We start from the raw sequence: 25,751 nt of genomic DNA on the forward strand, positions 1-25,751 counted from the left end.
CTATGTCTCTTCTCGAACCCGGGTCTCCGATGCAGATGTCTAGATTGTAATCATGTATAATCTTTCTGCTGACTGCTTAGCATGCAAAACAAATTGATGGGTGGCAGATGGTGCAGTGGTAGAGTCACTGCCTTTACAGCGCTGGAGACCCAGGTTCGGTCCTGACTGTGGGTGCTGTCTGTATGGAGTTTATACATTATCCCCTTGACCTGCATGGGTCTTTTGTGGGTGCTCTGGTTTCCTCCCACACTCTAAAAACGTATGGGTTTGCAGGTTAATTGGCTTGGTATAATAGGGCGGCACGGTAGCGCAGCGGTACAGTTGCTGCTTTACAGCGAATGCAGCGCCGGAGACTCAGGTTCGATCCTGACTACGGGTGCTGCACTGTAAGGAGTTTGTACGTTCTCCCCTTGACCTGCGTGGGTTTTCTCCGAGATCTTCGGTTTCCTCCCACACTCCAAAGACGTACAGGTATGTAGGTAAATTGGCTGGGTAAAATGTAAAAATTGTCCCTAGTGGGTGTAGGATAGTGTTAATGTGCGGGGATCGCAGGGCGGCACGGACTTGGTGGGCCGAAAAGGCCTGTTTCCGGCTGTATATATATGATATGATATGATATGATAAACATGTGACAATAGTAAAACTGAACCTATAAGGATCAGTTAAAATCTATTGCAGAGTACAAACTGCTGGAGGAACTCAGTGGACCAGGCAACATTTGTAGAGAGAATGGAGAAATTATGTTTTGGGTTGGGACCCTTCAAATTAGTCTGAAGAATGGTCCTGACAGTGCCTTACCTGTTGAGTTCCTCCAGCGCTTTGTGTTTTGCTTAAGATTTCAGCATCTGCAGTTCCTTGTGTCCCCAGTGAAATTCTATTAAGAGGTCCAAAGTTTCCAAGAGTAGGCTGTTGGTGGTAGAACTACCATTTCATGTTGCTTCCTGGTGCTCGCCAAATATAAGCTTCCTGTGCAAGAACAAAATGTCCACCGTTCACTTTCCATACAAAATGTCCACCAGTCACTCACTTCATTAACTGTACTGCTCTCCAGAATCTCCTGCCCACATATTTCTCACTTGATATATTTTTTAAAATTAATGCAGCCACTCAGACTCGCATCCTGCTGCCTTTTCTGCCTCTCTCTGCTGCCTACATTTCTCTCTCACTATGCCAGAGTTTTGCACGCCCACTCTTCACTCATCACTGGTGTGCTGAACACCAAGTGCTGGATTGTGACTACAGAACCTGCCTGTTTCCTCACACCTCGGGTGGATGTTCAGAATGAGAAAGATTCAGGTAAGTCAGGGGCAGCTTGTTCTGTCTTACGATCGATGTTTGTCCACGCGGATACCGATATTCCATCCTCACAGCCACTGCAGTCTGCTGGTTTAGTAGGGTCCTTTGCTCAGCTTGATGCTTCAGCGCCTGAATCACTCAGGCCACAAGTGCTACCTGGGGCGGCACAGAGGAGCATGGGGGCGGCGCGTTGGCGCAGCTGGTAGAGCAGCTGCGTCAAAGCACCAGAGACCCGGGTTCGATCCTGACCTCGGGTGTTGTCTATGTGGACTTTTGCACCCCAGTGATCGTGTGGGTTTCCTCCAGGTGCTCCAGTTTCCTCCCACATTGCAAAGACGTGCGTGAATTTGTAGGTTATTTGCCTTCTGTAAAACAAAAAATTATCCTGTGTGTATGGAGTGGATGAGAAAACGGGACAACATGGAACTAGTGTGAAGGGGTGATCGAGGGTAGGCTTGGACTCGGCGGGCCAAAGGGCCTGGTTCCATGCAGTATCTCTAAACTGAATGTAACATTGGTATCTTTCTATAGAAAGATGCACATGGGGTCAGAACCAATGGTGGAAGATAACTTAACTGAGGCATTTACATCATACATTGTAGTAATAATAATAATAATAATAATAACGCATTACATTTATATAGCGCTTTTCAAACACTCAAAGACGCTTTACAGGGATTACTAGAACATAGAGAAGAAAATAAATAGATAAGTAAGTAAACGAACAGAAAAAGGAGACAGAAGGTAATAGTTGTATCATCACCATTGATGCCATGGGGTATGATTACAGACAATCGCATGGCTGGGCATTTATTACCCACTTTCAGTGTGATTTGAGTAATATAAAATATTGTACACTACAACATGCATTTCTAACAGTGGCTTCAATTGGGTGGAACCATATTCAGAAGAATGACATGGATGCTCAGAAAAATAGACTGGTATTGATATATATATTTGTAACTATGTGCATTAATGTAACCTATTTCATTTATAAAGTTAGGATGACCTGGTTATATTTCAAATTTGACATTTCTCCTCTTCTTTTAACCATATTTAATATTTAGTATTACTAATATTAATGTTTAATATTGTTAATAAAATGAATATTTTAAATAAAAGTTCTATTGTTATTCTTCCTTATCCTTATGCTTGTGTGTAGGCTCACCTGGCTGAAGGTGTTGATTTGAGTGTTTGTATTGACCCTTTGAAATAGTAGCTAGGAGTAAGAGCGCTGCCATGAAGCCACACATATCTCTCTGCTACGCCCGGTCTTCTCAGCAAGAAAGAGTTGCCATGCAACCAAGGGAGGCAGAAACGTTCTGACGTGATCACAGGAATGTGAACATCACAGGAGAAGGATGGTGAGGGACATAAATAATGCAGCAAAAGATGCAGTTTGGGCTTGGTTCCCTTTTGGATGCATCGGGAATGTGAATGAAATAAAGGAAGAGGAAATGATTTTGTGGCTCACACAGCTTAATGACCTGCTGTTATATTAAACATGAAAACACCCTCAGTATTAGAAAGTAAATCTACATGAAAGATTATTTTTTAAATACTTGGTTTGCAAAAAGAGAGATTACACACAATCTTCAACCCAATTATTCCGTAACTTTACTATGTTGCTGAAGCAATCACTTTAAAATAATTCTGTTGATGCTAATCTCGGCAGTGCATTCAACATGGAACTGGAATTAACCATGCTATGATTTACTGGCGCTGTAAATGTTATTTATTGTCTGCAAAATAATCTGTGGGTGCCATTTTTAGATTTTGGACACGCAAACACACGGTGAACATGGATGACTCATTAATATAAAAGATGCAGAGCACATCGTCAAAGAAACTATTGCAGGGAGTGTAAGCTCTGGAGTGAGAGACCACTTGAATGTTCAATGCATTCGCTTTCGCATTAAGTACAGTACTGCTATCAGCCCTTATGCAGCGGTGTACATCACGAATAATACTGAACCAAGAGTTTAATGGAGCACAATCAACAATTAGACGAAAAGCTGTTTTGATGAAGTAAAAAATCCAGCAACCGATGAACAATGGTGTGGTTGTTAAGTAGGATAAATATTTTTGCCAGGAATTTCAGCGGCCATCATGCCACTTTTACAATTAAATTCATTTAGACTCCTGAAGCCTCGCGTAGCGGTTTTAAATGAGGAGTGTCTTTAGAATTCAAGCTTTAATCATTGAAATGCTGAGAACTTGCATAGTTCTGACACTTAGATCTGTTCCCCACAGCAATCTTGTCAAACCATCGGTGCATTGCTCTTTCAAGGGAGCTGCAGAAGGAACTTGAGAGCTTAGTTTGGGGAGAATAGTTTATAGTGTTTGTGGCGAGGCAGTGGAGTTGCTACCTTGCAGTGCCAGTGACCTGGGTTCGATCCTGACTACAGATGCTGTCTGTGTGGAGTTTGTACGTTCTCCCCGTGATTGCGTGGGTTTTCCCCGGGTGCTCCAGTTTCCTCCCACAATCCAATGACGTACAGGTTTGCAGGTTATTTGGCTTCTGTAAAATTTGTAAATTGTTCCTAGTATGTAGGATAAAACTAGTGTACGGAGATCGCATGTCGGCAAAAGTGGGATAACATAGAATGGTTTACGGGTGATCGTAGGTTTTTCATGGACTCGGTGGGCTGAAGACCATGTTCCCACCTTGTATCTCTAAACTAAACTAAACTAAACTAAACTAGAGTGCTGGAGTTCAGGGACTATTCAAAAGATAGTCTTGTACCTTCTGGAGAACTAACATAAAATGTGGGATTTCTATGCAAGAAAGAAAAATAAAATCTTTAAACTCTAATGACAAATTGTTATTACCGTAGGAGATATTGTGAAGGTCATTTTTCCAGGAACTGTTAATTTTTAGAGATACAGCATGGAAACAGGTCCTTCGGCCCACTGAGTCCGCACCGACCAAGTACACTAGTTCTATCCTACATACTAGGGGCAATTTACAGAAGCCAATTAACCTACCAATCCGCACGTCTTTGGGATGTGAGAGGATATCGGAGCACGCGGAGGTAACAGACACGGTCACGGGGAGAAGGTGCAAACTCTGTACAGACAGTGCACGCAATCAGGATTGAACCGGGGTCTCTGGTGCTGTGAGTCAGCAACTCTACCGATGCATCACTGTGCTACCTGTTACATGACAATGTCTGATATTAAGGAGAGTTTGGTAAAAAAAATAGTTGAAGAAAACTGGAGGAACATAATATGGCTAAATAGAATGAATCCAGAAACATTTCAGAAAGGAAGGAAAGAAATTACGAGAGTTCTGAGATCCTTGTGAATTTAATTGAACAGAACTACGTTGGGTAACTGGCTACATTCCAGTTACTCCAGCAATCGTAGGATCAATGTTAATCATATATGCTTCTTGATGAAAAGTACTGATGAAGGAAAGTAAATAAAATCATAATGAAATATAATTAATTAAATATACTTAAGATAAGATCTTGCACTATCATACTTCATAAAAAGTAATCAAACAAAATGTTGATTGTGGAGATATTAGAGCGGATGAATAAAAGCTTGGTCAAGGAAGTGGCTTTGAGTGTTTAGGGTTTAGGGTTAGTTTAAGAAAATAACTGCAGATGCTGGTACAAATCAAAGGTATTTATTCACAAAATGCTGGAGTAACTCAGCAGGTCAGGCAGCATCTCAGGAGAGAAGGAATGGGTGACGTTTCGGGTCGAGTTTAGATTAGAGATACTGCGTGGAAACACAGTATCAGCCCACCGAGTCCACGACGATCAACAATCACACATCTGGCCAACAGATTCAGACCAATGTGAAGAATAGTATTTTATACAGTGAATGGCAATAATTGGAACTCAATGCCTACAAGGGTAGTGAATACATAGATGATCAATGAGATCAAATGGAATTTCTATAGATACCGAGGAAATAAGCTTGCAGGCCTAGAAGGATGGAATGGAGGAATGTATTTTTAGTTTAGTTTATTGTCACGTGCACTGAGGTACAGTGAAAAGCTTTTTATTGCGTGCTACCCAGTCAGCGGAAAGACTATATTTGATTACAATCAAGCCGTCCACAGTGTACAGATACAGGATGAAGGAAATAACATAGTGTAAGATAAACTCCAGTAAAGTCCAATTAATGATAGTCCAAGGGTCTCCAATGAGGTATATGTTAGCTTTGGGCCCCTCTCTAGTTGTTGATGGTTCATTTGCCTGATAACAGTTGGGAAGAAACTCTCCCTGAATTTGGAGGTATGCATTTTCAAACTTCTGTAACTCTTGCCTGATGGGAGAAGGTATGAGATTCGCCTTGATAATGCTGGTGTCCTTGCCAAGGCAGCATAAATTGTAGATGGAGTCAATAGAAGGGAGGTAGACACACAATGCTGGAGTAACTCAACGGGTCAGGCAGCATCTCAGGAGCGAAAGAATGGGTGACATTTCGGGTCGAGACCCTTCTTCAGACTGATGTCGGGGGAGGGTGCGGGACAAAGATAGGATGTAGTCGGAGACAGGAAGACTAGTAGGAAAACTGGGAAGGGGGAGGGGATAGAGAAGGAGTCAATAGAAGGGAGGTTGGTTTGTGTGATGTTGAATGTATTAACTGGATTGTTTTACAGATGGTTATAATGGAGTCAATGGGCTGAATGGTTCCTTTGTGTCCTGTAACATCTCGATAAGACTATTTTCTAGTAGTTGGATTTCTCCCTTTTTTGGCATGTTTGGTGCAGAATAAGGGGACCAAAATAACAGTTAAATTGAGAAAACCTCACCATCCGAAATCATTAATGCAGGGAAGTGGGACAGTTCAGTTACATTGCTTTCTCCATGTAACTACAGAGGCTGCCATAGAGATGAAGGACAATGGAGGGGGAGGGAAATGTAGCAGAGGGGAAGGAATGGTGGTGGCACTGCAGCTTGCAGGTTGTTCGATTTTGCTGCTTCTTAAGGCAAATAACAAAGGTAGTGCTGTCACCAAAACATTCTTTATTGAAGTGACATTCACAACAAGGCATCAAAGGTCACCCACTGAGTTCTTTAAGGTGCATTAATCGTCATGTACGCTGTATTTCTTCTCTTAAAATAAGTAATAAACCCACACAAATCATCACCAATCTTGCCATGAATGAACTATGTGCAGGAGCACCAATGGCCCGGGTTCGAGCCTGGCTACGGAGCTTGTACGTTCTCCCCGTGACCGTGTGGGTTTTCTCCGTGTTTCCATGTTTCCTCCCACACTTCAAAGACGTACAGGATTGTAGATTATTTGGCATCAGTAAAATTGTAAATTGTCCCTGGTGTGTTAGTACACAGGGTGTTCACTGGTCGTCACAGACTCGGTGGGCCGAAGGGCCTGTTTCCGCGCTGTATCTCTAAAGTTTAAAGTCTAAAGTAAAATCCTTGTGTCTGCGTCTTCTGCTCTAATCTCTCATTGCCATTATATGGCAACATTTGCTGCACTTCATGACCCAGAGTGAAGTGTTCATGTGCCCAGACTTTGCAGGCAGGCTACACCACCCATCAGCAATGTTAATCTCTGACATACATCCAATACTATTACTATTCTCTTTATTAAGGTGACTTATTTGCTGAAAATGCCAGGATGTATTGCAAACCTATTTCTCAGGATGTATTATTCCCCTTCATTAACATGCAGTTCCACCACAGCCCTTAGCTTTATGTTACTTCATCATTTTGTAATCTCTGTAGCACGCTACCTGTGCGAATGTTGGTGAAACTGACGATTTAGCGTCTCCCAGGAAGCTCGGGTGCCCAGCCCGTTGTTTGAGTCTGAAGAAGGGTCTCGACCCGAAACGTCACCCATTCCTTTTCTCCAGAGATGCTGCCTGGCTCGCTGAGTTACTCCAGCATTTTGTGTCTATCATCGGTTTAAACCAGCATCTGCAGTTCCTTCCTACACAGACCATGGTTTAGATGGTTTTCATTCCTCTTCAGATGGGCCATCATCGAATCCCTTCTGCAATGCTGCTAGTGCATTGTTCCTTGTAGGATCACTTATGCTGTGTGCCTTCGGGATTTTCACACGCCGCTGTGGTGACTGTTTAAGTCTATGTTTAATCTTTATGTAGTTATGCATCTTGTTTGCTTTTTTTGTATGACTATGGTAAATCAAATTTCACTGTACCTCGGTACACGTGACAATAAAGGACCATTGAACCATTGAGCTGCAGATGCTGGTTTACTGAGGAAAGACTAAAAAATGCTGGAGTAACTCAGCAGGCCAGGCAGCATCTCTGGCGAACATGGATAGGTGACATTTCAGTTCGGGATTACCCCAAACGTCACCCATCCATGTTCTCCAAGGATGCTGGCTGACCTGTTGAGTTACTCCAGCATGTGGTGCCTTTGGAGTCCTAGTCAGAGAGTGTGGGAACAGGCCCATCAGGCCCAACTTGCCCACACTGACCAAGCACTTGGCAGAAGGGCCTGTTTCCACACTGTACCTCTACAGTGTAAGATACATCCGATCGAAGGGTTATTCACATATTAAGTGCATTGTAGCTCCAGTTGGTCCCTGAAGGATGTTGTAAATGTAGTTCAGATATTGTTTTATAGCGGTGGATCAGAGTTCACTGCCATGAAAATCAATTCAATTTCTGTTCCAGATTTATTCCAGATCAGGCAATACTGCACAAGGAGCAAGATGCTAAAGCAAGGCATCTGATCCAATAAGGTAGTACAATATGTACACAGTTGCATTTTATGTTTAGTTTAGAGGTTTAGCAATGGTCACCCACACTCTGGTTCTATGTTATCACAGCTTTGCATCCTTCACACCAGAGGCAAATTTTACAGAAGTCAATTAACCTTGTAACCTGGAGAAAAAGGATGGGTGATGTTTTGGGTTGCAACCCATCTTCAGACTCACCCTAACCCTGCCCCGAAACATCACCCATCCTTTTCCTCCAGAGGTGCTGCCTGATCCGCTGAACCACTCAAGCACATTGAATTTATCTTTTGTATAAACCAGCATCTGCAGTACTTTGTTTCTAACCTACAAACCTGTACATCTTTGGAATGGAGGAGGAAACCGGAGTGCCCGGAGGAAACCCAGGGGGAACGTGCAAACTCTGTACACACAGCACCTGTAGTTTGGATCGAGCCCGGGTCTCTGGCACTGTGAGGCAGCAGCTCTACCAGCTGCACCGCTGTGTTACCCTCACTGAACTGAAGCTTGTGTGCATCAGAAGTGAACGTCAAATGATGCACCCTCAACTGAAAGCAGTCATGTCATTGGAAGGAACAAAGTAACTGGACGTGCTTCTTCCCAGGGCTGACCAAACATTCAATTAATTAAATCAATTCTCTAATTTCAAGTAACTCCTGCATTCCCTCTCCTCCTCTCTTCCCCTTCTCCATCCATAGTCGTCCTACCAGTTCTGCTGTTCACATCCTTGTCTCCCTCTCGTTAGCCCAGCCAACATTGGGCCATTGTGGTCTCCATCCTTCCTGAGGTCATCTCTTCCCGGCCCAGATTTATTTTGGCCTTTTCTCCCCTCCAGTTTATTCCCCCCTCCCCCCCCATACTTAGTCTGAAGTAGGGTTCTGACCCGAAACACCACCAATTCTTTTTCTCCAGAAATGCTGCCTGACCCGTTGAGTTACTCCAGCACTTTGTGTCTATCCTAAATAAATTAAAATCACTGACGCAAAATGTAATGGGCAGTAACATTTTTACCATCAGGTCATGTCATATGTAATAGGAGCAAAATTAGGCCATTCGGCCCATCAAATCTACTCCGCCATTCAATCTTGGCAGATCTATCTCTCCCTCCTAACCCCATTCTCCTGCCTTCTCCCCATAGCCCAGCCCAATTCATTTCAGTAATCTTTAATCAGGAAAGATGGGGTTTTTTTCCCCACAGTGGTGTGCCTTTAGACCAGAACAGGTTGAAATTAATTTGTGCCGTTTATTTAGTTCCTGCTGACTATTAAACGGTTAGGTGATGGGAAGGAGTAGGTGTTGGGACTTAATCCTTTAAAGATAGGTGGGTTGCCATCAGGTGGAGTGAATGTAACCTGTTATGAATGGGGTGTGGTGGGGGAAGAGGATGCTAGTGATATTTCAGCTCAGAAGGGATTGAGCTCACTGGAATCCTGCAGGGGCTGCTTGCTTCCAGTTGAACCATTTCCTTTGTTTTTAACTCATGAAGGTTCAGTTTCTTGTATCACAGATAAAAGTTTACTTTTAGGAAGGAACTGCAGATGCTGGTTTATACCAAGGATAGACCCAAAATGCTGGAGTAACAGCGGGTCAGGCAGCATCTCTGGAGAAAAGGAATAGGTGACATTTTGGGTCAGAACAACCTTTTCCGACTGAGAGATAGAGGTCAGGGAGGGGTAGAAAACTGGAGGCGAGCAAAGGCCAGAACAAATCGGGACCAGTAACAGATGACCTCAGGGTGGGTGGAGCCCATAATGGTCCATTGTTGGCTGGGGAAGAGGTGATAATGAGAGGGATACAAGGATACGAACAGTGGAACCAGTAGGATAACTGAGGTTGAGGAGGGGGGAGAGGGGAGGGGAAAGAATGCAGGAGTTTCTTGAAATGAGAGAGATCAATGCTCGTACCGTTGAGTTGTAAGCTGCCCAAACGAAATGTGAGGTGCACTTCCTCCAATTTGCTTGTGGCCTCATTGTGATAGTGGAAGAGGCCCAGGACAGAAAAGTCAGTATGGGTCAGTCATATAAACCATCAGTTTAGTTTAATTTTAGACATACAGTGTGGAAACAGGCCCTTCGGTCCACTGAGCCCGCGTCGACCAGCAATCATCCCATACACTAGTTCCATCCTACACACTAGGGATAATTTACAGAAGCCAGTTAACCTACAATCCCGCACATCTTTGGGATATGGGAGGAGACCGGAGTGCCTGGAGAAAACCCAGGCAGTCACAGGGAGAACGAGCATCCTCCGCCCAGACAGCAGCCAAGGTCAGGATTGATCCCGAGTCTCTGGGGCTGTGAGGAAGCAACTCTACAGCTGTGCCACTGAGCAAAATGGTGTTGGGACCCAGTCAGAAATGGTAACAGATGGGACAGTTACCTAGTGTACCAGGAGCGCACAGCACGGATCATGGACATAAAGAGATGCAGAAAGGGATGAATCTGTGAGGATGGAGAATTTCTAGCTCTCTTTAAAATGGATCTTAAAACATTCATCTGACCAAGGGTTCGGTCAACTATTTTAATGGCCCCTGATTTGGCTTGGTGCTGATCTTTGCCAGATTACACTCCTGGGAAATGCATTGTGATTCTTCACTATATTATTAAAGTTATTTTATTTTCCTGGCTTTAATAAGAGAACTACATTGAATTATGTATTTGCATGGAGCTTATAAATTAGTGACCAGGGTTCCAGTTAAAATCCCTAACACATTAAAAAAAATCAAAACCATTAATTTACTGATGTGGTGCAAATTAGAAATTAGAAATCTATTTCTATAAGTCGGTGCCCTGTTAATGAGTTACTTGTGAGTGTCTTTTAAAGTGCATACTCTCTAATTATAAGCAATGCCAGAGGATATCATTAATGGTAACCTTCAGTATTCTCGATCAAAATTCTCCGACTTCTCCCAAACCTCCTATCCTCCACCCATCTGTAGGTTCACTGAATAGAGATCTGGTGCAACACCAGTCTGAGGAAGGGTTTTGACCTAAACGTCACCTAATCCTTTTCTCCAAAGATGCCGACTTTCTCCAGTATTTTGTGCTTATCTTCGATGCAATGCCAGTATCTGTTCAGTGGTGACTTTCTGCAATAACATGGTGGAGAGAGGTCGGTGGTGGGTGATGGTGTGTAGGGCTTTGAAATTTTTCCCTTTTGTTAAAGATACAGTGTGGAAACAAGCCCTTTGGCCAACTGAGTCCACGTCGAACAGCATTCATTCCGTACACTAGCACTACAATACACACTAGGGACAATTAAAAAATTACCGAAGCCAATTAACCGACAAACCTGTACGTCTTTGGAGTGTGGAGGAAACCGGAGTACCCAGAGAAAACCCACATGGTCAGAGTGAGAATGTACAAACTCCCTACAGATAGCACCTGTCATCAGGATCGAACACAGGTCTCTGGTACTGTAAGGCAACAACTCTACTGCTGCGCCACAGGTTTAGGTTTATTATTGTCACGTGTACCAAGGTACAGTAAACAGCTTTGCTTTGCATGCTATCCAAATAGATTAGCTATATCATAAATAAATACAAACAAGTCAAACTTAAGTACAATAGATAGAGCAAGGGGATGATACAGAGTACAGAATATAGTTTTCAGCAATGCAGCGCATTAGTTATGGAGTCAATAGAATGATGCAGCATGGAAACAGGCTTTTCGGCCCAACTTGCCCATGCTGACCATGATGTCCCATCTACACTAGTCCCACCCTCCTGCATTTAGCGCATGTCTCTCGCAACCCCTCCTATCCATGTACTTGTGCAAATGTCTTTTAAATCTTGCTCTAAAACCAACCTATTGTTGTCTATAGTTCCATAGATAAAGTCCAATGTCCACACAGGGGTTGAGGTGAATCAGACAGTACCCGAGCTTATGGAAGGGTCATTCAGAAGCCTGATTACAGAGGGAATGAAGCTGATCCTGAGTCTGATGGCTCGTGCTTTCAAGCTTCTATACATTCTGCTGGACGGGAGCAGGGAGAAGAAGGAATGACCGGGATGGAACAAGTATTTTCTTGCAGTCTTGGGCAGAGCTGTTCCCAGGGCAAGCTGTGATGCATCCCCACACTGTGCTTTCTATGGTGCCTGTGTAGACGTTAGTGCAAATCCACTGGAGAGATGTTGAATTTCCTCAGTCTGCTCATGAAATAAAGGCTGTCCTATCAATGTGGCTGGTCTATGACAGATCATTGATAATATTAACACCAAGGAATCTGAAGTTCTTCACCATTTGTGGCATCCTGTCACGCCAGTTTGTCCGTAAACAAATGCACCCTTGTCTATGCACGAACAATTTCAATAAGATTTCTTTTAAAACTAGACCACATTAAACTTAAGTTTCATCAGGTCAACTTGATATTTCAAGTATTACGAAATATAAAAATCCTTAGATAATCCTGTTGCAAAATCTGAAGAAACACAACACAATTCTACTTCAAGGATTCCTCTTTGTACTGAAAAAAGCCCATTCATAAAACTATTTTTATTTTCGTAGATCTAGAAATAAAATAAATTGTTTGCCAGGAGTTTTTCCAACAATGTAGGAACAGAGTCATCTTCCTTTTTAAGGAACAGAACCTGCAATTTTGAACAGAGTCATTTTCCTTTTAAAATTCCTTTTTGGGCGGCACGGTAGCGCAGAAGTAGAGTTGCTGCCTTTCAGGGTCAGAGACCCGGGTATGACCTTGGCGACGGGTGCTGTCTGTACGGAGTTTGTACGGTTTCCCTGTGACTGCGTGGGTTTTCTCCGGGTGCTTTAGTTTCCTCCCACACTCCCAAGACGTACAGGTTGGAAGGTTCATTTGCTTCGGTAAGAATTGTAAATTGTCCCCAGTGTATAGGTTAATGCTAGTGTAAGGAGATCGCTGGTCGGTGTAGACTTGGTGGGCCGAAGGACACGTTTCAACGCTATATCTCTAAACTAAAATGCATAAAGAAATTAGGATGCAGGTTATGTTTCTGTAATTTCAGACGCTCTGAGTAGATACCATGAAGATTTCTGCACAGACTGCAAGGCAATGGTAACACGAAGATTGCTCTGGTAATGCAGGGAAGGGAAATTGAAAATGAAAGTAACATTGGAAAGCTATATAATAAAGGTTTATTTCTCAGATCTTCCTACAAACTCAGAAATTGACCTAAGCTAGACACAAAATGCTGGAGTAACTCAGCGGGACAGGCAGCATCTCTGGAGAGAAGGGATGTGATGTTTCGGGTCGAGACCCTTCTTCAGACATTGACCTGCTTTGCTCTGTTTTACAATTGCCACAACATCCTGGATTGGAAATGTTTTATCCTTTCACATTCATCTCACGTCAGTCGCCATGGTAATACAGATTTAAAAAAACAGTTGACCAGAGTGTGAGTGGTGTTTAAATAGATGCCTTGTTTTAGTGACAAATGTTTTCTTCACTATTTATCAGATCACAAAGAACTTTGACTCGTAAACAGGTTTGAAAGCATAATTTGGCTTTGCCAAAGTGGAAGACAATGAGTGAAGATGGCTGATATATTTCTATAATAATATTGTAATTGCAGCTATTGGCAATGTCTTTTAAATTCCCCACAAAATGGAATTTCTGTCTTTATTAAATTATTAAATTCACTCATTCAAATCGTTTAATTTAGTTTAGAGTTACAGCACGGAAACAGGCCCTTTAGACCACCAGGTCCGTGCTGACCAGCGATCTCGGTACACTAACGCTACACTATCCTGCACACTAAGGATAGTTTACAATTTTACTGAACACAATTAACCTACAAACCTGCACGTCTTTGGAATGTGGGACGGTCAGACTAAGAATGTACAAACTCTGTACAGACAGCACCCGTAGTCGAGCTCAGATCTCTGGCACTGTAAGGCAGCAATTCTATGCGCCACTGTACCGCCCTTGGAAGTGAATACATGTGTCCCCCATTATAGGGAGTGAGGGTGGGAGACACGTTCACAAAACAGCTCGCATTGCGAAATGCAAAACCGCATAATCTGCGCATGTTTCAAGAAACGTGAGTTGAAAAAGAAATCACATTAATTTTTTTGCTTTTCTTCACGAGAATTCCGTGAATTTTATTTCTTATCTCATAATTTTGGTGGCGATGTGTGAATTCTGTAAGGGCATATTTACATTTGCTGAATCGTTAGACTTTAGACTTTGGCGATACAGCATGACGCAGGCCCTTTGGCCCAACAAGTCTGTGCCGACCTACAATCACCTCGTACACTAGCACTATCCAACACACAATGGACAATAGGAACGTACAAACTCCATACAGTCAGCACCCGCAGTCAGGATTGAACCTGGGTCTCTGGCGCTGTAGTCAGGATTGAACCTGGGTCTCTGGCGCTGTAAGGCAGCAGCTCTACCACTGTGCCACCTACAATCACTGTAAAATAGGGAGTTGGGGGGAGGGGAGGGGAGGATTGCTTCTGGTATGAAGATAATGCCAAGAGTTATCAATGCAAAATAATAAACTGTAAACATTAAAATTATATCCATTTTCCTTAACGATTACCTTGATGTTCCTCTCCCTTTAATTATTTTAAGGTTAAAAGCTAATCAGATGAAATACAGAAACAAAATCTATACAATATTGGGGAGAAGGCAGGAGAATGGGGTTGAGAGGGAAAACATAGATCTGCCTTGATTGAATGGCGAAGATTCAGGGGAAAGGGAGACAAGAGATATAGGTACCTAGAATAAATATCCATCTGTCTTGTCTGCCTTCCATATCTCTTGTTTCCCTTTCCCCTGACTCTCTGTCTGATGAAGGGTCTCGAACCAAAACGTCACCTATTACGTTTCTCCAGAGATGCTGTCTGACCCACTGAGTTACTCCAGCTTTTTGCATCTATCATTGGTTTAAACCAGCATCTGCAGTCCCCTCCTACACATTGAATGGAAGAGTAGACTTGATGGGCCGAATGGCTTAATGCTGCTCGTATGACTTATGAACTTATGTCGCACTTAGTCAAATGCTATCTTGATGTTGTGAATATTCGTTCTCAACTCCCTGTTGGAACTTGGCTCTTTATGTTTCAAGATTGGTAATAACGTTGTTTACATATGTATTTTGAAGATTGCTGCGTTTATATATCAGGTTTTATAACTTAGACTTAGAACAGCAAGCACAGGAAAAGGCCCTTCAACCCACATTGTGCATGCTGAACATGATGCCAAGTTAAAGTGATCTCTTCTGCCATATTCATCAGGGTTGCTGTGCTGTGAACAGATTTCTAGCACAGAAGAGAGCGAGAACTTTAAAGGAAGACACAGAGTGCTGGGGAAGCATCTCAGGAGAACATGGACAGGCAATGTTTCAGGTTAGCACCCTTCTTTAGACTGAACATTAAAGGGTTGGGTGAGGGGTAACAGGAGAGGAGAGGAACTTTGAGAGCTGAGCTCAAAAAATGCTGAGATAGAGGAAAATATCTTCCTTCACCCAGAACCATATTCTAGTCAAAAGTAGAAAGCTTATCCCTAAAGGTCGCATTGTGCACAGTCTGATTTTGTAGGCATAGCATCAGCCTTGAAATGTAGGATTCAAACTGGTATTAAACACTTCGCGAACATGTGAAAACATAACCTGTCCATATATTGTCCTTCACCGATAAGGCAGGTAATATATTTAAGACCAGAAATACATTCACTCTTCCTGTATAAAAGGTTTACTGGGCACGTTTGCACCTTAAGCAGACAGCTACTGAATTTATAGGCTGCTCAGTCAATATTATTACCATGACTAAGGCAGAGCAGGAGCTGTTAAATAACTGTTCATAGACCTCGTAAATAATCTTTCTCCAGTTCTGATTCTACTACTGTAATTTTTATTGCAAAGCTTTTTTTTTCAGAAAACGAGCAAATACCATCCCTGTATCTGTTATCTGCAATGGCATAAAAGGAAGCGTTTGTAAGTTGACATGAAAATGGCTGCCAATGGACAAATGCTGATATGCTCGTTTTTGCTGAAGCAAATATGTTTTCTTGAACCAAAGGAGAAAGAGTCCTACAACTGGATATGTGAATCTCAGTTTGCCACACAAGGAATAGGTATTAAGACAATTCAGGTGGGAGACAGTGGCAATCTTTATCAAATCTTCCATGAAGTCTGGGCGGATTTTCAAGCAAAAGGCAGTAATGAAAAAAAAGCCATAGTGTTTAGGAAGGAACAGCAGATGCTGGATAATACTGAAGATAGACACAAAATGCTGGAGTAACTCAGCGGGTCAGGCAGCATCTCTGGAGAAAAGGAATAGGTGACGTTTCGGGTCAAGACCTTTTTTCATACCGAGAGTCAGGGGAGAGGGAAATCACAGCCAGCACGGATGGCAAGGAGCAGACAATGGTCCATTGTTAGCTGTGGAGGAGGTGATAATGAAAGGACATGAACAGTGAAATTCACAGGATGACTGGGGTGGGGGAGGGACAGAGTGAGAGAGAGAGAGAGAGAGAGAGAGAGAGAGAGGGAATGCAAGGTTACTTGAAATTAGAGAAATCAAATTCATACTGCTGGGTTGTAAGTTGCCCAAGTGAAATACAAGGTGGTGGTTCTCTAATTTGCGTTTGGTCTCACTCTGGCAATAGAGAAGGTGCACAGCAGCAAAGTCAGTGTGGGAATGGGAAGGGGAGTTACAATGTTTGGCAACCGGAAGATCGCGTAGGCCAAGGCAGAAAAAAAGGTAACCTGCAGCTTGAAGGGGTGCTTGAAAGAAAGATTTAATGAATAGTGTCTTCAAAATCCAGGCATGCATCTAATTCGCAATCCTTCACAGACATTGCATTAAAGGCCTGAAAATCTTAAATAACACACACTGTGGCTGCCGGGGAGTGATTATCACAATGTGAATTTTCTTTCCCACTGAGTTTCCAACAGATTAGCAGAAGTAGGTGGTGTGAAGAGAGTAAGATTAAAGGTATGCTAACAGAGGGAGGCACGATGGCGCAGCAGTAGAGTTGCTGCCTTACAGCGGCAGAGACCCGGGTTCCATCCTGGCTAGGGGTGTTGACTGCAGGGAGTTTGTATGTTCTCCTTGTGACTGCCTGGGTTTTCTCCAGGTGCTCCAGTTTCCTCCCACATTAATTGGCTTCAGAATGTGTAGGATACCAGAGAGTTGTGAATTTGTGGAATTCTCTGCCACAGAGGGCAGTGGAAGTCAAATCACTGGATGGATTTAAGAGAGAGTTAGATAGAGGTCTAGGGGCTAGTGGAATCGAGGGATATGGGGAGAAGGCAGGCATGTGTTATTGATTGGGGACGATCAGCCATGATCACAATGAATGGCGGTGCTGGCTCGAAGGGCCGAATGGCCTCCTCCTGCACTTATTTTCTATGTCTATGATAGTGCTAGTGTACGGGGTGCTCGCTGGTTGGTGCCGACTCGGTGGGCTGAAGGGCCAGTTTCCGCGCTGTATCTTTAAATTAAACTAAAACTAAATTGGGCCACATCCTCTCCTGATGGTAAGATACTTAACTGAAATAACATGACAAAAGACCCCCATCCCATTTCTGCCCCCCACCCCCGCTTTCTCTGCCCTCCCTTCCTGTGCCCCACTGAGACTCCCACATATTTCTCCCCTCGCCCACTACATTCCTTCCTCTTGCTTCACAATTTGCAACTCATCAATTGTATCTCTCACCTTCTGCTTTTATTCCTGGCCTGTTCCAACCATCTACCTATCACCCCCCCGCCCCCCCCCCCCACCCCACCTCACCAGTGTTCACCTATTACCTGCCATATTATTGTCCTGCCTCTTCTCGCTTCCAGCTTTCTTTCGCCTCCCCCAGCCACACTCAGTCGGAAGAAGGATCCTGGCCTGGAATGTCACCTATCCATGTTCTCCAGAGATGCTGCCTGACCCGCTGAGTTACTCCAGCACATTGTGTACTTTTGTGTAAACCAGCATCTGCAGTTCCTTGTTGATAGACTTTGAAAGCAACAACAGGTTGGCTGACATGAGCATACACTTGGGGTGATTGAGGACGACTGACAAAATTTATGGAGAAGGTAGCCATTTTGTGGAGAAGGTAGTGCAGAGGGCCGAAGGGCCTGTTTCCACTCTGCATCTCTAAGCTAAGCTAAACTAAGCTAAACTAAACTAAACTAAATTAAACTAAAAGCAGCCAAAATATAGGGAAGGGTGGCACCATGGCACAGCAGTAGAGTTGCAGCCTAATAGCACTAGAGACCCAGGTTTGATCCTGATTGTGGGTGTTGTTTATTTAATGTAATTGGTACGTTCTCCCTGTGACCACGTGGGTTTTTCCGGGTGCTCCGGTTTCCTCCCACATTCCAAAGACGTGCAGATTTTTATGTTAATTTGCTTCTGTAAATTGTCCCTAGTGTGTAGGGTAGAACTGATGTATGGGTGACTTCTGGTTGTCACGGGCGTAATAGGCCTAAGGGCCTGTTTCCACACTGCATCTCCAAAACTAAAAATATAAATGAAAACTTTCAGATGGCGCCACATATGCCGCTTGGCTAGCTTTCAACCCAACATTATGAGCATTGAATTCCACATTTCCAATTGTCTTTTGTCTAATCTCTCTCTCTTCCTTGTGGTCCCCCCTCTTACTAAGTCTCCCACTAGCCCCCACCTCCAAATTGCCCTGCTCCTTTGCTCTGCTTTGTACACTTATCTCCTATCCCTGAGCTTTTCATTTCTTTTTATCCCCGCTTTTTCCCTTTCTTGTTCCTTTCCATCTTTATCTCTTTCCCTCTGGTTTTACATTTCACTCCTCTCCTCTCCTTATCTGACATCCTTTGTCTCCTTTTCACCTCAACCAAACCCCCAACCCCCCCCCCCCCTTCACCCGCATCCACCTATCACCTGCCAGGCTTTGTCCTGCCTCCACCTCTCTTCTACAGCATTCTCTGCCCTACTACTATCAGTGTGAAGAAGGGTGCCAATCCAAGATGTGTCCTGGATATTTCCGACACAGATGTTGCCTGACCCGCTGAGTTCCATCAGCACTTTGTGTTCTTGCTCAAGATTCTGCCATCTGCAGTTCCTTGTGTGTCCATTTTAGGATGTCATTGGAAGAAAATAGCAAGAAGTGTGCATTGCAGAGGCGGGTGCGTGTTTCATTGTGAGGTGTGATCGACTGGGCCAACACAGTCTTACGTAATGATAGAGGACATGAAAGTTTTGAGCGGTGAGAACATTTCTAATCAACTAGATTGCTGTGTCTTGGATCATTCAGAATTTCCTCAATGCCCTTGGAAACACACTCACTCAAATCCAACTCATCCATCCAACAGAAGATCCAACAAAAAGTTGGCGTAAAACAGTGGGACAGGCAGCATCTCTGGAGAGAAGGAATGGGTGACATTTCGGATCGAGACCCTTCTTCAGATGAGAGTTCTGCAAAATAAGTTCTCATCCATCCAACATCTAGGTTGCATGAGTAGATGAGATAAAGGCTTTGGTGCATTAGGAGGTCAATCGTTTTCTGTTGTAACCATAGTTTTTCGTTTGCGGCTCGATTACTTAAAATCTGATCATTGTTAGATTGATCCAAATCTTGATCAATGCTTGTATTCAGCATTGTTGCCAATAATGTGCCCCCCCCCCCCCCCACTGACTTATTTGGTACTTGAAGCAGTTTTCTGTAAATTCACTTTGTAGTGGCACAGGCATAGGGCACAGAATTAAATGACAGGAATGTTATTGAATGCCAAGGGTAAGAATGAGGAGGTAGTCATTGTCTGGGCCATGTGTGAGATTAATGCTATTTGTCACTTATTTGCCCAGGCCTGAATATTGTGGAGGTATATTGTGCAAGAATAGTGTCTTCATCTAAGGATTGGCAATGAAACTGTACACTCGTCAACTATCCGTTAACATCCTCAGAAAATTACAAAGCGCTGGAGGAACATATGGAACGGACTGGCAATATTTTGGGTTGGAGCCCCCCCCGTTAGACTGATTCTCCACCTCTGACATTTTTATTTTAGATTTAGATTTAGAGATACAGCGCGGAGACAGGCCCTTCGGCCCACCGAGTCCGCGCCGCCCAGCGATCCCTGCACATTAACACTATCCTACACACACTAGGGACAATTTTTACATTTGCCCAGCCAATTAACCTACAAACCTGTACGTCTTTGGAGTGTACAAACCTGTACGACATGGTGGAGAGTCGATGATTAACAAAGCTAATAAAGGGGGGAAATGTGCATGGATTGTGGTAAATGGTCTAAATAATTCCTGAAGTAATGTCCAAGCATTAGAATGATTGGCATTCGAAACATTCTTCCTTTGTTTTGAAACAAAGATGAAGTAAAGTTCAGAAGTTCATATCATAGGAGCAGAAGTATTGATTGAGTGATAAATTCATAAGTTATAGGAGCAGAATTAGGCCATATACAGGAACTTAATTAGGCCATCAAGTCTACTCCAACAGTCAATCATGGCTGATCTGTCTTTCCCTCTCAAGCAAATTCTCCTGCTTTCTCCCCATTACCCCTGACACTCTTACTGAACAAGAACGTGTCAATTTCCACCTTAAAAATATCCAATGACTTGGCATGCACAGCCGTCTGTGGCAATGAATTCCACAAATTCACCACCTTCTACCTAAAGAAATTCCTTCCTCATCTCCTTTTGAAATGTACGTCCTTTAATTCTTATGCTCTAGACTAGTGAAGAGGGGTCTCAAACTGAAATGTCACCCAAAAATGTTCTCCAGGAATTCTGCCTGACCTGCTGAGTTACTCCAGCACTTTGTCTTTTGTCTAGACAATGGAGAAGTTTCCTTCCGATTCTCACTAACTTCACGATTACTCAGATTTCTAAAGGCTACACTTCATGCACAGGGACTTACATTTGCTTATAACATTTATGTGCATTGGGATCTTGGGGCCCATGTCCTTAGCTCCCTGACAGTGGAAACACAAGGACACAGAGTGGGTAAAGGAGGCGTACGGTATGCTGGCCTTCATTGGTCGGAGCATTGAGTATAAAAGCCAGGAGGTCATGGTGCAGCTCTACAAGACTTTGGTAGGGTCACATTTTGAGTGACCCAAGGCTTTGGAGAGGGTGGAGAAGACTTACTACAATGCCTCCTGGATTTGGAAAAACCTGGATTGTTTTCTCGAGAAAGCCAGAGGTTGAGGGGAGACTTGATAGACGTATATGAAGGGCGTGGAGAAGATAATCGGTCAGATCCGTTTACCAAAGGTGTAAATGTCAAAAACTAAAGGGCATAGCTTTAAGGTGAGAGGGACAAAGTTTAAAGGAGATGTGTGGGTAAGGTTTTTACACAGAGGGTGGGGTGTGCCTGGAATGTGCTGCCACAGATGGTGGTTGAGGCAGGTACAATAGTGGTGTTTAAGAGGCTTTTAGATAGGCACTTGTATATAAAGACTCCAAAGACGTACAGGTATGTAGGTTAATTGACTGGGTAAATGTAAAAATTGTCCCTAGTGTGTGTGTAGGATAGTGTTAATGTGCGGGGATCGCTGGGCGGCGCGGACTCGGTGGGCCAAAGGGCCTGTTTCCGCGCTGTATCTCTAAATCTAAATCTTAAAGGTAATAGAGGGGTGTGAATCACGTGTAGGCAGCTGAGAATAGTTTATCTTGACATTATCTTCGACACAGACATTGTGGCCTGAAGGGTCTGTTCCTGTGCTTTACTGCTCTGTGTTTTATGGAAGTCGGGTCCAAAATTTATATTTGAACCCAAACAGTTATGTGGTCTTGAACTGAATAATCTTGGCAGAGCACAAACTATGCAAATTGGAGCCAATTAGTGGCACATGCCATTGAATAGCAAAGCAGTTGAAACCTTCCATCAGTTCGCTGATGTCTGAGAATAATCCGATGTTGTGATAAATGGGGTTTATATTTGCTCTGCTTCTAATAAACAGGGTGAGCCTGGACAATTTATCATATTGTTGGGTAAATGCCAATGTTGTAACAGTATTCACCAAGGAGGCAGCGATGATAGTGGCATTTAAGAGACTTTCAGATGGGCACATGGAATGGAAGGCTTTGGATCACATGCAGAGAGAGAGGAGATTAATTTAACTTGGTTTGGAGTTTTAGTTTAGAGGCACAAAATGGACACAGGCACTTTGGCCCACCCACTCCCCGCCAACCTTCAAACATCCATTCACAATAGTTCTACATTATTCCACGTTCTCATCCACTCCCTGCACACTAGGGGCAATTTTACAGAGGCCAAACCCGCACGTCTTTGGCATTTAGTGTATTTTAGTTTATTAAACAGGTCCTTAAGCCCACTGAGTCCGTGTCGACCAGTGTCGCCCATACACTAGTTCTATCCTACACACGATTCGCAATTTACCGAAGCCATTTAACTTCCAAACCTGTAAGTCTTTGGGATGTGGGAGGAAACCAGAACACCTGGAGAAAACCCATGCAGTCACAGGGATAGCGTGCAAACTCCACACAGACAGCACCCATAGTCGGGATGGAACCCGGGTCTCTGGTGCTGTGAGGCAGCCGCTGTACCAGCTGCGCCACTGTGTCGTTCACTTGGTACCATGCAGGTGGTGGGCTGCAAGACCTGTTCCTGTGCTGCATTGTCCTACGTTCTATGCTTTCAAACAGCTCGTCAACCTCTGCTGCCCAGGTCTGGGGAACAGTTTTTGCTGCATCAACTGGTTTGAACCATTTCTTGATATTACGTGGAGGGAACTGGATTGAATGAATGGTGCCCTCTGTCATGCCAGGGACACGCCGAGGTGTGGGGGCTGGTGAGGGGCTAGCAGGGTCGTGCTTCCCCTGAACAATGTTGCCAAGTCTAGCAGTGACACACAACAGATGTAACACGCGTCTGCTTAAAATATGCTCAAAACAAGTCCAATTTAAATATCTCAGCACGACCCTTCTTGGCACTTGAGCTAAAGATAGATAAAACTGCTTCAGTTTGTTTGTTGCACTTTTATAGTGGATCCATCATCGAGTGTGGGAATGATAATGGAGCTTCCTCCTCCATTAATTGCTCAATTATCTGTGACCATACGCAAGTAGGTGTGGGAGGACTTGAACCATTGGTCTAATCCATTCTCTGATGGATTACCTAGCTGTGTTCCCAGTGCGTCGTTTCCACTGTTTAGCATGGGCGGCCACGGTGGCGCAGCGGTAGAGTTGCTGCCTTACAGCGCTTGTAGCGCCAGAGAGCCGGGTTCGATCCCGACTATGGGTGCTGTCTGTATGGAGTTTGTACGTTCTCCCCGTGACCTGCATGGGTTTTCTCCGAGATCTTGGGTTTCCTCCCACACTCCAAAGACGCACAGGTTTGTAGGTTAATTGGCTTGGTGTATATGTAAATTGTCCTTAGCGCGTGTAGGACAGTGTTAGTGTGCGGGGATCGCTGGTCGGTGCGGACTCGGTGGGCCGAAGGGCCTGTTTCCGCGCCGTATCTCACTAAGTGTGTGATGCAGTTTTGCGGCACAGTGGCGCATCGGTAGAGGTGTTGCCTTACAGTGCCAGGAACTCGGGTTCGATCCTGACTGCGGGTGCTGCCTGTACAGAGTTTGTACATTCTTCCTGTGACCTTGTGGGTTTTCTCCGGGTGCTCTGCTTTCATCCCAAATTCCAAAGACATGCAGGTTTGTAGGTTAATTGGTTTTTGTAAATTGTCCCTCGTGTGTCGGACTGAACTGTGTGTAGGAGGCTTTAACATGGATCGGACAGGTTTAGATACATGTATAGGCCAGGTTTAGAGGGATACAGGCCAACTCAAGGCAGATGGGACTAGTGTAGACAGGACATGTTGGCTGGTGTGGGCAAGTTGGGCCAAAGGGCCTGTTTTCACACTGTATGACTATGACTCTATAACCCGTTCTGGTCGGCATGGACTCAGTGGGCCGAAGGGACTGTTTCCACTCTGTATCTCTAAACTAAATCAAACTAAACCGCATTTCCAATCAGAGGATGCACCTGATGCACTCTTCTACACACCTCATTGAACCCCTTAGCTTGATGATAATGAAAGGGGACTTAGTGAAACTAAGATACAGATGCGGTCGAAATCAGTTTTGTTATCTCTGATGTTCCACAATTTCTCATGCCTGGTTTTGAACTTTGTAATCTGTTCTGGATACATTCCATTTTGCCCTGTTGTTATAGAATCATAGAGTCATACAGCATGGAAACAGGTCCTTCGGCCCAATTTTCCCATACCGACCAAGGTGCTCCATCTACACTAGTCCCACTTGCCCATGTTTGGCCCATAATCCCACTCAACCTTTCCTGTCCATGTACCTGTCCAATGGTGGTGCTACATAAAACATTAGGCTACGAGGTTGATCTCAAGATAGGACTTTATTTCCAACAGCGTGCGAGGGCCCATTCATCTACGTACGGTATATGATGGCCTTAAGGGTCCTTTGGATACTTTGGTTCTTTTGCCATTTCATGGTCAACGTCATGTCAAGTCAAAGCAAAATAAGACACAAGACATGAAAAAAGACGCAAAGTATTGGAGTGACTCAGTGGGACAGGCAAAATCCCTGGCGAGACTTTCAGCTTTCTTTCACCCCCACGACCCCCATTCTACCGACCTGAAATGTTACCTATCCATGTTCTCCAGGGATGCTGCCTGAGTTACTCAAGCACTTTTGCTAACCAGCATCTCCAGTTCCTTGTCAAGTCAAGCTTATTTTCATGTGGACAAATATGGTGAGGTACAGGTACAATGGAAATCTTGCTTTTGAGCAGCATCACAGGCACATGGACTTGCACAAACACGACAGAAAAACATAATGATAAATGCTACGCTAGTGGCAGTCACACCTCATTACTATTCACAACCTATTTTTGGCCAAGAGGCTACAAGTATGAAATGCATTTCTGAAGCTAATTTTACCTGTGAAGAATAGCTCATCTAGGATACCACATCTAGGATTTGCTGAGGAATTTGACACACACACACACACACACACACACAAACAAACACACACACACAAACACACACACACAAACACAAACACACACACACACACACAAACACACACACACACACACACACACACACACACACACACACACACACACATATGGAGAGACAGACAGACAGACAGACAGACAGACAGACAGACAGACAGACAGACAGACAGACAGACAGACAGACAGACAGACAGACAGACAGACAGACAGACAGACAGACAGACAGACAGACAGACAGGCAGGCAGACAGATAGATAGATATTATTGCAGTTGCACTGATGTCTTACTTTTAGGATATGTTTTTACTCCTGGGAAAATAAATCAAACCAAAGCTGTGAAAAGTATTAAAGGTCTCAATAAGGAGTATGAGTCATTTGAATGGGAATTCTCACCTTCAGTAAATGGTGACATTTAATACTTCTGCTCCGCGCTTGCTGTCATCAGCCAATAATTTCAATAATAAAAATAGAGGCAAAGCATCAAGAAATAGCTTAAAGATCCGGTCACTCTTTGAAAGATTAACTGCAGGGCAGATAGTAGAAGGAATTAATAAGGGAGAAAAATGAATGAATAGTAATAGAATAGTATGAATAGTATTAATCAAAGATAAAGATTCAACATGAAGATAGAATGGAGTGTTGGAATAACTCAGTGGGTCAGACAGCATCTCTGGAGAAAAGGAATAGGTGACGTTTTGGGTCGGAACCCTTCTTCAGTCTGAGCCCTTCTTCAGTTACTCCAGCACTTTGTGTCTATCTGTGGTCTATACCAGTGTCTGCAGTTCCTTCCTGCACACTAAAAAATCAATTCTGTTGAAGATTGTTATAAAGGTGGTGTTTTGG

At 43.7% G+C, this 25,751-nt stretch overlaps 1 protein-coding gene across 1 annotated transcript in view; it reads left to right on the top strand.

Moving 5' to 3' along the window:
* Window positions 1-1,140: 1,140 nt before the first annotated feature.
* The window catches only part of gap43 (growth associated protein 43), a 199,226-nt gene continuing 174,615 nt past the window's right edge, over window positions 1,141-25,751 (top strand). Inside the window, exon 1 of the mRNA XM_078409125.1 lies at window positions 1,141-1,296. Coding sequence (XP_078265251.1) covers window positions 1,273-1,296 — 24 coding nt within the window. The 5' untranslated portion in view covers window positions 1,141-1,272. The remainder of the gene's footprint in view (window positions 1,297-25,751) is intronic.

Source organism: Rhinoraja longicauda, chromosome 12, assembly GCF_053455715.1.
Source record: "Rhinoraja longicauda isolate Sanriku21f chromosome 12, sRhiLon1.1, whole genome shotgun sequence".
In the NCBI taxonomy this organism is placed as follows: domain Eukaryota; kingdom Metazoa; phylum Chordata; class Chondrichthyes; order Rajiformes; family Arhynchobatidae; genus Rhinoraja; species Rhinoraja longicauda.